Consider the following 13,119-nt stretch of genomic DNA (forward strand, 5'->3'; position numbering starts at 1 on the left):
GGCCCATCCGCCCTGCCGTCACCCAAACCAGCCTGGTCTCCAGACACACTAGGATGAACCTGTGACTCCGCCACCTCCTCACTGGCCATGCTCTGGGTCACACTCACACTGGCCTCAGGAACCTGACCTCGTCCCCGACCACGACCACGACCACGCCCACGACCACGACCGCGACCAACAGCATCCTCACCCCTAACCATCTGTATCATCCAAGAACAGAAGGCTAAGCAAACAATAATTCTAATACACAAGAAACACAACTTACCGTGGAATCACAACACAGGCTCGAAGAGGATGTTCTAGGACTTCATGCCACACACAATTGCCAATCACACAATCAATTATAGCATGGAATCCTAAACATCAACAGCAAAAGCACAATGAACCCTAGACCTAGGACCGTAAGGGCTCTGATACCAAAATGAAACAACCCTTCCCGTTTTTTTTTTTATACCTTAATTTACTAGTGGTCCCATACCCACTAACATCCTAACAACAATCAATAACCGCGGATAACCAAATAAAACAAATTCCATTAAACCAAAAGAATTTCATCAATCAAAACCAATAACCAATACCATAAACCAAATAAAGAAATAACCAACAACTAACATTCTACAATGTTCCATTGACTTAATCTAGCAACCTAACAATAGCTAGACCACAATCAATCAAGCCTCTAGAACATCCTCCTCCTCATCGCCTTTGATTCCACGATCACACTTTTCCTTTACCAGCACACCACAAACAACAATTGAGATGCGTAAGTATTATCACAAATACTTAGTGAGGCCGTCCTCCCATCTACTAGGTTATACACACAAGCATATGAGACCCTCAAGTTTAAGCAAAACAAACAACACACAACAATACATCAAACCAGGAAAACAAGTCTCGGATAAGACTGGTATCGACCGATGCTACTTCGGCGTCGACTGATGCTTCAAGAACTAGTGCCGACCGATGCTCCTCAAACGGTACCCATCGATGCTACTGAAGATGGTGCCGACCGATGCTCCTCAAAAGTGGTATCGATCGATGCCTCCTCTGCAGAAACGATCTGCGCGAAACTCAGCGACGAACTCCGACTCCAATCAACCCAAAATCGACTCCAATCATGTCTAACGATCTCGGAATTCACTAGAAATCACAAGTACAACGTACCCAAGCAAGCAAGCAACACAAACAACAAGGAATCACACAAAACAAGAGAGATCTCATGCTTAGATCAACCATGGTCAAGCACTCACCTCAAGAACAGGAAGATTGGATTGAGAAACGTGGAAAACAACACCTCCAGAAGCTTCCCCTTCGATTCCAGCAACAGAAAACTCAAGGATAGCCAGCAATCTCACAAAATCTCTCTTAGGAATCTCAAGAACACTCTTTTCTCCTTTTCCTCTCCAAAAACAGAAACGGCGACAGAGGAAAAAGACCAAAACCCTTATTTTGTTGATTTCCCCTTTAAATACCCGGTTAAACCACTAATCAAACCATCCCAATCGAAAAATCGCGAATTAAATCAAACCGGTCAACCCAGAAATTAGTGGTGTCGATCGATGCCACTAGGGTGTCGATCGACACTCCTTCCAAAATCACAAAATCTGGTTCGCGGATGTTACAGTACTGCAAATATTTTTTTCACCAATCAAACATTATTATGTACTGTTTATTTTGCGTCGTACTTGTCCCGCAAATACATTTGTCCCATACGTACCTCAGTTCAACCGTACCGCACTATCAAATCGTTTGTCTCGCACAATCAAATCCGCTGTTACCATTCGGACCCTATGTGTTCTGCCTTTTGCGAGACTTATTGAGTCTGACAACAAAGGAAATAAAGTGTACTTCACTCGTCGGAAATAGAAAGAAGTAAACATATGTTTTATTTTTATTCTAAAAGCATACATGCTTCTCTTGTCTAAGACCATTCAATGAGCACAAATACTATAGTAATAGAAAGAATAAAGCATAAGTTTTATTTTTATTGATATCTTGTGTTTTGATGTGATTTTAAAGCTTATTTATTCATTGTTTTGTGCATATTCATGAGCATTTAGGTTGTTTTGGTTGCATGTTGCATCAAGTTTGGTATCTCAAGTGTTGGAGTAGAGATGTACAAGGAAAGTGTGCTTCGGAGCTAAATAAGTCAAGAATTAGCAATATAATGGAAGACTATAACATCCGCGAACCAAAAATGGGTTTTTGGGGATGGGTGTCGATGGACACCAAGGTGGTGTCGGTCGACACCACTAATTCCGGTTTGACCAGATTGTTTTAATCGTCGATTTGGACCGGTTTGGTTTAAGGAAACCATTGAACCGAGTCTTAAAAGGAAGAAAACAACCTAGGTCGTGTGTTTTGTTGTTCTCTCGCCGTTTTCATTTGAGGAAGAGAAAAAGAGAGAAAACAAGTGTTCTTGAGTTTTTGAGTGATATTGGGAGATTTCTTGGCTGTTCTTGAGAGATTGGAGGCTGGGAAGGTGCTAGAATCTTGCTAGGAGTGAGGGATCCGTTGCTCTTGGCCTGAATCTTCTTGTATTTGAGGTGAGTGCTTGACCATGGTTGATCTAAGCATGAGATCTCTTGTATTTGAGTGATTTGCTAGTTGCTTGTGGTGTTTGATTGCTTGGGTTCGTTGTTTTCATGTTTCTTATAGGTTTCCGAGGTGTTTGGGTGATTTTGAGGCGGTTTCGAGTTGTATTGAGACGGAGGTATGTGATTTTGCGTCGTGCAGTTCGTGGTTGCAGTGGAGCATCGATCGACACCTCGTGGCATCGGTCGACACCCTTTTCATGAGGCATCGATCGGCGCCATGTCGTGGGTATCAATCGGCACCAGGTCTTGAGGCATCGATCGACACCTATGTAGCATCGGTCGACACTAGTTTAATTCCGTGACTCGTTTTCCTGGTTTGTTGTATTGTTGTGTGTTTACTTGTTGCCTGAACGTGAGGGACTCAAATGCTTGTGTGTATAACCTAGTAGATGGGAGGATGGCCTCACTAAGTATTTATGATAATACTTACGCATCTCAATTGTTGTTTGTGGTGTGCAGGTAAAGGCAAAGTGTGATCGTGGAATCAAAGGCAATGAAGAGGAGGATGTTCTAGGGGCTCGACTGATTATTTATCTGGCATTGTTAGGTTCCTAGAGTGGAGTCTTAGAACATTGTTTAGGATTGCTGGTTAATTGATTTATGCTGTTTGGATCGTTAGATTGAGATTGGAATCAATACTGGATATTATTTTATTGGTTATTGGTTATTGGTTTAATGGATATTTATTGGTTGTTATTTCCGCTGTTGATTGTGAATGTGGTTAGGTGGCTAGTGGATATGGGACCACTAGTTGTAGTTATTAATATGTATTTATTATTATTATTTATTAAAAAAAAGGTCGGTCATTTCATTTTGGTATCAGAGCCCTAATGGTTCTAGGTTTGGATTCACTAGGTTTCTGTTGTGATGTTTGGGATTGCATGTCTTGATTAATTATGTGAGTTAGTCAATTGTGTGTGGCATGGATTCCTAGAACATCCTCTTCGAGCCGACTGTGTGATTCCACGGTGAGTTTATATTTCTGTGTTATAATAGATATTGTTTGCTTAGCCTTCTGTTCATGGTAGTGCAGATGGTTAGAGAGGATGCTGTGGCTGATCGAGGTCGTGGACGCGGACATGGTCGTGGACGCGGACGTGGTCGTGGTAGGGGCAGAGTCCCAGTGGTTAGTGAGACCGAGGACCAGAGTGTGATAGCTGAGGGTGTTGGCGAGTCGCAGGGTGTTCCGGGGGATTCCGTGAGTGAAGCAGGAGGGGCGGTGTTGATGCTCCAGTGGCCGGTGATGCTAGGGTCCCGTGTGTGGGAGTCCCAGTGGGTGGAGTCCCTGGTACTGACGTTGCGGCTATGCTAGCAGAGGTGTTAGCGTGGTTACCACCAGTGGCAGCCAGTGGTTGCGGAGGAGCGGCAGCCACTGGTGGCGGATGTGGGAGCACATGGACGTTATTTGTCTATGCTCAAGGAGATGAATGTTCACTGAGAGGTTTTTGGGTGTTACAGATCCTACTGTTGCGGATGTGTGGAGGACGAGTGTGGAACGTAACTTCCATACTCTGAGATGTCCTGAGGAGTTTTGGGTGGACATAGGGGTCTACTATTTGAGTGGTGATGCTGAGTTGTGGTGGAGATCAGTGGCTGCTAGGAGAGTGCAGCAGGAGATGACTTGGGCTGACTTCACCTTGGAGTTCAACCGCAAGTATTTTCCTAGAGAGGCATTGGATCGGTTGGAGGTGCAGTTCCTTCAGTTGTCTCAGGGGACACGGTCAGTGCGGGAGCTGGACTTGGAGTTCAGTCGACTTCTTTGTTATGGGGGTCGGGCTTTGGAGTCTGAGGAGGCTCAGATCAGGAGGTTTTTGAGGGCTCTACGTGATGATTTGACAGTTCACTGTAGAGGGCGGAGTTATGCTACGCGTGCAGAGCTGGTTGAGACTGCAGCAGAGATTGAGGAGGATATCCGGGCACAGTCAGTGGCGGTAGCTCCAGCAGTTCAGCCTAGTAAGGCTCAGCAGCAGGGTGGTTCTAGCAGGGGCGGTAGGCATGCTCAGGGAACCAAGAGGAAGTGGGAGGCTACGCAGAAGCCGAGTGGTGCGGGTTGCTTCGGTTGTGGGAGCAAGGATCACAGGGTTGCTAGTTGTCCCAAGAGGAGTGTTCCGACGACAGGACCTCGGGTATGTTATCATTGTAGGGAGACAGGGCACATCAGGCCTTTTTGTCCCAAGTTGCAGCCGGCAGCAGTGGCAGCGTTGCAGCAGGTGCAGCCTGGAGGTCAGCAGGTGGCACGGATTGAGCAGGCGCCACGTGTTTACTCGACAGTAGAGACTGGTGGAACCAGTGCCGGGGCGATCACAGGTATAATTTCTGGTACTTAATCTTTGTGAATTTTTGTAGGGTCAGATTTTATGTTCCTGTGATAAATTGTTAGGTTCTCAACACATGAGGTTTGTGTAGGGACCTTGTTGGTGGGCGGGTTTAAGTCCCACGTTATGTTTGATTCTGGAGCTTCGCATAGCTTCATTACTCCAGAGTGTGCAGAGTGTGCGGGGATCAGCGGGGATCCTGGTGAGCGTGCAGGAGTTGTCAGAGTTGCGGGAGGCGAGTTCCTGAGAGTGATTGGTCGAGCTAGAGGAATTGATATTCAGATCGCAGGAGAGTCGTGGCCAGCAGATTTGCTTATCAGTCCAGTGGAGCTGTATGATGTTATTCTCGGGATGGATTGGTTGCATCGGCATAGGGTGCATTTGGATTGCTATCGGGGTAGAGTGGAGTTTGAGCGTCCAGGAGGGAAGTTGGTTTTTCAGGGTATTAGACCGACTTCGGGGAGTCTCGTGATCTCAGCCATTCAGGCTGGGAAGATGATCGAGAAGGGCCGTGAGGCTTATCTGGTTACTATATCTATGCCAGAGTCAGTGGGGAAGTCTACGGTTAGCGGTATTCCAGTAGTGGAAGAGTTTGAGGATGTGTTTCAGTCTTTGCAGGGATTACCACCATCTCGGTCGGATCCTTTTACCATTGAACTGGAACCGGGGACGACACCGTTATCCAAGGCTCCTTACAGAATGGCTCTAGCAGAGATGGCAGAGCTGAAGAAGCAGCTAGAAGATTTGTTGAGTAAGGGATTCATCCGTCCTAGTGTATCACCGTGGGGAGCGCCGGTGTTGTTTGTGAAGAAGAAGGATGGGAGTTTCAGGTTGTGTATTGATTATCGGGGTTTGAACCGGGTCACTGTGAAGAACAAGTATCCTCTTCCTAGGATCGATGAGTTGTTGGATCAGTTGAGGGGTGCTACTTGGTTCTCCAAGGTAGATCTGGCGTCGGGTTATCATCAGATACCGATAGATGAGGCAGATGTGTGGAAGACTGCTTTCAGGACGAGATATGGGCACTATGAGTTTGTGGTGATGCCCTTCGGATTGACTAACGCGCCAGCAGCGTTTATGAGATTGATGAACAGTGTGTTTCAGGAGTTTCTGGATGTATCTGTCATCATTTTCATCGACGATATCCTGGTTTATTCTAAGAGTCCTGAGGAGCATGCAGTGCATTTGAGGGCAGTTATGGAGAAGCTGCGGGAGCAGAAGTTGTTTGCCAAGTTGAGCAAGTGTAGTTTTTGGCAGCGTGAGATGGGCTTTCTGGGTCACATTGTTTCTGCAGAGGGGGTTTCTGTAGATCCAGAGAAGATTCAGGCTATCAGAGATTGGCCTAGACCGCAGAATGCCACAGAGATCAGGAGTTTCCTTGGATTGGCAGGGTACTACAGGAGATTTGTGCAGGGGTTTGCAAGCAGAGCACGTCCTATGACTAAGTTGACAGGGAAGGATGTTCCTTTTGTCTGGTCAGAAGAGTGTGAGGAAGGCTTTGCAAGCCTGAAGGAGATGTTGACTACTGCGCCAGTGTTGGCTTTGCCTGAGCAGGGAGAACCCTATGTGGTTTATACAGATGCATCTAGAGTTGGGTTGGGTTGTGTTCTGATGCAGCATGGGAAGGTGATTGCTTATGCTTCGCGGCAGTTGCGGGTGCATGAAGGCAACTATCCTACTCATGATTTGGAGATGGGTGCTGTAGTTTTTGCCCTGAAGATTTGGAGATCTTATCTTTATGGTGCAAAGGTACAGGTGTTTACAGATCATAAGAGCCTGAAGTATATATTCACTCAGCCTGAGCTGAATTTGAGACAGAGGCGGTGGATGGAGCTTGTGGCAGATTATGATTTGGAGATAGCCTATCATCCTGGAAAGGCTAACACGGTTGCAGATGCTCTGAGTCGGAAGAGGGTAGCTTCGGCTCAGGAGCAGGAGATGGAGTCTCTGGTAGGGGAGATCAGTGCTTTGAGCTTATGTGCTGTTTCACAGGAACCGTTGGGTTTGGAAGCAGTAGATAGAGCAGATCTTCTGAGTAGAGTGCGGTTGGCTCAGGAGAAGGATTTGGGGCTGGTGAATGCCTCTAAGGATGTGGATTCAGAGTATCAGGTCTCAGATAATGGTACTATCTTGGTGCACGGTCGGGTTTGTGTGCCCAAGGATGAGGAGTTGAGACAGGAGATTCTGAGAGAGGCTCATGCGAGCAAGTTATCCATTCATTCAGGAGCGACTAAGATGTACCGTGACCTCAAGAGGTACTATCATTGGGTCGGGATGAAGAAGGATGTGGCTAGTTGGGTTTCGAGGTGTGATGTGTGTCAGCTAGTGAAGGCTGAGCATCAGGTTCCTGGCGGGTTACTGAAGAGTTTACCCATTCCTGAGTGGAAGTGGGATATGATCACCATGGATTTTGTGGTAGGATTGCCAGTGTCACGGACCTTTGATGCTATTTGGGTCATTGTGGACCGGTTGACTAAGTCAGCACATTTTCTGGCCATTAAGAAGACTGATGGAGCAGCGGTCTTGGCTAAGAAGTATGTGAGGGAGATAGTCAGGTTGCATGGGGTGCCAGCGAGCATTGTGTCTGATAGGGATTCCAAGTTCACTTCGGTGTTCTGGAAGGCGTTTCAGGCAGAGATGGGCACTAAGGTGCATATGAGTACAGCTTATCATCCCCAGACTGATGGACAGTCAGAGAGGACGATCCAGACGCTGGAGGATTTGCTGAGGATGTGTGTGTTGGATTGGGGTGGCCATTGGGCAGATCACCTGAACCTGGTAGAGTTTGCTTACAACAACAGCTATCAGGCGAGTATTAAGATGGCTCCTTATGAGGCTTTGTATGGGAGGCCATGTCGTACACCATTATGCTGGACTCAGGTGGGGGAGAGGAGCATGTTTGGTGCTAGTTTTGTTCAGGAGACCTCAGAGAAGATTCGGGTTCTCAAGCTGAACATGAAGGAGGCTCAGGATAGGCAGAGGAGTTATGCAGATAGGAGGAGGAGAGATCTTGAGTTTCAGGTGGGAGACAGAGTGTACCTCAAGATGGCCATGTTGCGGGGTCCGAACAGGTCATTGTCAGAGACTAAGTTGAGTCCGAGGTATATGGGTCCATTCAGAGTGATTGAGCGGGTTGGACCAGTGGCATATAGATTGGAGTTACCTGAGGTGATGCGTGCATTCCATAAGGTTTTCCATGTGTCTATGTTGCGGAAGTGTCTCCGTGAGGGAGAGGAGGTGTTGGCTAAGATTCCTGAGGATCTTCAGCCTAACATGACTTTGGAGGCGAGACCAGTGAGGGTTCTCGAGAGGAGGATCAAGGAACTTCGGAAGAAGAAGATTCCTTTGATGAGAGTCCTGTGGGACTGTGATGGTGTTGAGGAGCAGACTTGGGAGCCTGAGGCAAAGATGAAGGCAAGGTTCAAGAAGTGGTATGAGAAGCAAGTCGCGACTTGAGCTTGTTTAGCCTGGTCCCATTTATAATCAATGGCTGGAGGAGGAATGGAGTATTCCAGCCCATCTCTCTTGTTACTCGGTCGCTTGGGGTGGTTGGTTGTGCGACTCAGTAACAAGATGAGGTGGTGTTCGGGGTACAAAGTTTCCGTGAGGCGGGGTTTTGGAGGAAAGTTTCCTGAAATAGAAGTTTCCAAAAGTGGAAAGTTTCCAAAAATGGAAAGTGCTAAATATGGAAAGTTCTACGGTAGTTAGAATTTGTCCATTTTAGCGGTGGAGAGCCTTGGAGGGGCTTGTGTGTGGCCTTAGTGGCGGACTTTTGAGTCAGTGTACCAGTGTGTGGCGGTCTTTTTAGACATTGTGTGGTCCTTGTGACGGGCTTTTTAGCGAGAGTGTCTTTGTGACGGTCCTCTTTAGGACTTTTGTTTGGCCTTGGTGGCGGTCCTCTTTAGGACATTTGTTTGACCTTTGTGGCGGTCCTCTTTAGGACATTTGTTTGACCTTTGTGACAGTCCTTCGGGACAGATGGTCTTTGTGACGGTCCTTCGGGACAGATGATCTTTGTGACGGGCTTTTTAGCCAGAGTGTCTTTGTGACGGTTCTCTCTAGGAGATTTGTTTGGCCTTGGTGGCGGTCCTCTTTAGGACATTTTGTTTGGCCTTGGTTGCGGTCCTCTTTAGGACATTTTGTTTGGCCTTAGTGGCGGCCCTTGTGGCATGTATATGATCCTTGTGTGGTCATTAGGTATTCCAGTGAGGGGATATGTGGTTAGTAGGACATTGATATGTTTTACGTGAGCCACAGGAAGGAATCCTGGATAGGGATAGGACTCAGACGTGTTCAAAATTGTTTGCTCGCGGCTCTTGGAGGACTTAGGTTCTCCTAGTACTGCCATATTCTGAGACTTTGTGGCTTGGGACTATGGTTGGTATATCGACTTTTGATGACGATCCGGGGACGCGCTGTAGGGTGGCAACCCGAGAGACGAGTTGGATGTTTCCTTATATATTATGGCATGCGGGTTTAGGCCCGATGAGGAGCCAACATTTGGCATGCAGACTTAGGTCTGATGAGGAGCCAATAAGAACTCAAGGTCTAGGCCTATGTGTAAAGGAAACTCCAAAAGTTGAGAGCAAATGACGCCTGCAGCGTGAGTCTATCGCCTAGAAGTGACCTTCTGTAAGATCGGTCGGTGGAGTGCGGGCCGTGGAGACGGTTGCACGGGAGTCCTTGGCCGATGGTCGTTCGAGATTCGAGGACGAATCTAGATTGGTAGGGGAAAATTGTAACATCCGCGAACCAAAAATGGTTTTTTGGGGATGGGTGTCGATGGACACCAAGGTGGTGTCAGTCGACACCACTAATTCCGGTTCGACCAGATTGTTTTAATCGTCGATTTGGACCGGTTTGGTTTAAGGAAACCATTGAACCGAGTCTTAAAAGGAAGAAAACAACCTAGGTCGTGTGTTTTGTTGTTCTCTCGCCGTTTTCATTTGAGGAAGAGAAAAAGAGAGAAAACAAGTGTTCTTGAGTTTTTGAGTGATATTGGGAGATTTCTTGGCTGTTCTTGAGAGATTGGAGGCTGGGAAGGTGCTAGAATCTTGCTAGGAGTGAGGGATCCGTTGCTCTTGGCCTGAATCTTCTTGTATTTGAGGTGAGTGCTTGACCATGGTTGATCTAAGCATGAGATCTCTTGTATTTGAGTGATTTGCTAGTTGCTTGTGGTGTTTGATTGCTTGGGTTCGTTGTTTTCATGTTTCTTATAGGTTTCCGAGGTGTTTGGGTGATTTTGAGGCGGTTTCGAGTTGTATTGAGACGGAGGTATGTGATTTCACGTCGTGCTGTTCGTGGTTGCAGTGGAGCATCGATCGACACCTCGTGACATCGGTCGACACCCTTTTCGTGAGGCATCGATCGGCGCCATGTCGTGGGCATCGATCGACACCAGGTCTTGAGGCATCGATCGGCACCTATGTAGCATTGGTCGACACTAGTTTAATTCCGTGACTCGTTTTCCTGGTTTGTTGTATTGTTGTGTGTTTACTTGTTGCCTGAACGTGAGGGTCTCAAATGCTTGTGTGTATAACCTAGTAGATGGGAGGATGGCCTCACTAAGTATTTATGATCATACTTACGCATCTCAATTGTTGTTTGTGGTGTGCAGGTAAAGGAAAAGTGTGATCGTGGAATCAAAGGCAATGAAGAGGAGGATGTTTTAGGGGCTCGACTGATTGTTTATCTGGCATTGTTAGGTTACTAGAGTGGAGTCTTAGAACATTGTTTAGGATTGCTGGTTAATTGGTTTATGCTGTTTGGATCATTAGATTGAGATTGGAATCAATACTGGATATTATTTTATTTGTTATTGGTTATTGGTTTATTGGATATTTATTGGTTGTTATTTCCGCTGTTGATTGTGAATGTGGTTAGGTGGCTAGTGGATATGGGACCACTAGTTGTAGTTATTAATATATATTTATTATTATTATTTATTAAAAAAAAAAGGTCGGTCGTTTCAAAGACACACATTTGGATGCACACAAGATGATTGATGATTCGGAACCAGTCTGCAGTCCCTCAAAGATCCACTCGTATGAAGACCTTTCCTTCGGATTTATGATGTTCATATATGTTTCCTTGTTGTCCCTTAGTTTATTCACATCTTTTTGCATCTTTTGTTATCCATTTTGACCATTATTGCATAGCTTTAGGACTAATCTTGTATTAGATCATATTGCATTGCATTTGCATCTTTTCATGCATAAACAGGTGATTTTGGAGCTTAAGAAGCATGGAAGCAATGCTGAGGAGAAGTGAAGCAAACATGAAGGGAAAGCAAGAGAGTTAAGGCTGAAGAACCAAGGTCCAGAGTCCAGCTCGACCGCTCACTTGACCAGACACTCAACCGTGTGTATAGAGGGACTCGACCGAGTGGAGGATGCACGTGAGAAGCCAACACGACCTGTCACTTGACCGAGCACAAGGTCGAGTTGACCGAGCCGTTGACTATTTTGTCTTTTAGTAATTTTAGGGCTTCCGCCTCCTCTCCTATATAAAGCCTTGTACCTGCAGCCACCAAAAGAGTCCAATTTTGAGAATAGTCAGAAACCTAGTTTTTACCCTTTTGGGAATTATTCCTTTTGCACTTTTATTTTTTGGATCTTGTACTTCTCTTTGAGAGAAAAACTCTAGATTCTTGGATTTTGTTGGTTTCATAACTTTCAAGATATTAAGAATTCAAGTTTCATTTCTTCTTCAATATTGTAGATCTCTGTTTTATCTTTCTAGTAATGCAAGTTTCAGTATTTTCTGGGTTTATGATTTTAATGTTCATCATGTGTTTTTGTGAGTAGTGCTTAGGATCTTTAGGATGGGTTAGGCTGGATTGTGTTTGAGGTTTGTTTGCTTTGGCCTTTCTTGTTTATTGATTTCTTAGCTTAAATCCTGTTGTTTGATCGTTGTTTGATTCGTTTTGGTATTGCTCTATTTTTCTTGTGTTGCTCTGTTTTTGCGTATTTGTCCAGCTCGACCCTGCACTCGATCTACACTCGATCGAGTTCTTGCTCAAGTTCATCCCCAGAACTTTGGTTTATGATTTGTGTTTGTCCTGTTTCATTTGAGCTTCATTTTTGTTGCGTTCATTTAGCTTTCTGTTCATTACTTGCCTTGCATTAGTTCAATACATGCATTATAGTAGTTTCTATTTCTGTTCTAGCTTCATAACTGCTATAATCATTTTGTTCCCTTTACATTTAGCATCTAGTTCTTGTAGTTTTACTTTCTGCACTTTACATTTTCATCATAGGATTGTTAGTGACAAACATCCTTTACATTTGACTTGACTTAGAATCATATGCACATCTTGATTGTTCACAAACACTCAGATAGGATTGACACCTCTTATACTCTAACTGCATAAGGGGAATTGAAACACCTTACCATCCATTCATTCATATCTCACCATTGCATACATTCATTATCCATACCACCAAAGAAAGCTAGTTTCAATTTAGCTCCAGAGTTCTTCACCAAAGTTATTGGAAATTGAGTAAGCTTTGCAATGGAGGTGATTTTAGGACAATCGGATGTGTGTGTAAGGAGTTACACCTGTTTTAGTGAGCGTATATACAGCCAGAGATGGAGATCAGATGGACCAAGGTGCGAAGACACACGCGGCCACACCACTCGGCCAAGCCATGGCCGCTGGAGATCAGATGGACCAAGGTGCGAAGACACACGCGGCCACACCACTCAGCCAAGCCATGGCCGCTGGAGCCAGCACCACTCTTGTTTTCTTTTTGAACCAGGTTTGACCCTCTTTGTTTTGGGTTGACCCGAGTTCTCTTCTACCTTCCTATAAATACTCTTAACCCAATTAAGGGGATTCTTATATCTTATCTTATCTTTTGTTTAGCAGCCACTTAGGGTTCTTAAGCTTGTTTACTCTTGGTTTGTTGAAGGATTGAGTACTTCTAAGTTTTTAATAGCTATTTCTTATTATGATTTCACAAAGATCAAACTCTTTCCTTTGTGTGATCATGATGATTAGTGAGTAGATCCTTAGAACTTTGGGCTTGGTAGATTAGGGAGATAGATGATTGATCTTTGATGTCTAGGGCTTTATTTATGTATTTTCTATCTTGATTTGTGTTAATAATGCTAGATTACTTTCAGCAAGCTTGAATCTAGACATTAGGATTTTCATGTCCACAAGGTGTTTGATGAAATTCCTGAACCAAACTATTCAAGAGCTT

At 45.2% G+C, this 13,119-nt stretch overlaps 1 protein-coding gene across 1 annotated transcript; it reads left to right on the forward strand.

Moving 5' to 3' along the window:
• Positions 5,747-6,151, forward strand: LOC109129306 (RNA-directed DNA polymerase homolog; the record flags this gene model as incomplete). Its single annotated transcript, XM_019237144.1, has 1 exon — positions 5,747-6,151. A coding segment is annotated over one exon (405 nt), but the record flags the coding sequence as incomplete, so codon positions are not given.

This window comes from Camelina sativa, chromosome 15, assembly GCF_000633955.1.
Source record: "Camelina sativa cultivar DH55 chromosome 15, Cs, whole genome shotgun sequence".
NCBI classification, from domain to species: Eukaryota; Viridiplantae; Streptophyta; class Magnoliopsida; order Brassicales; family Brassicaceae; genus Camelina; species Camelina sativa.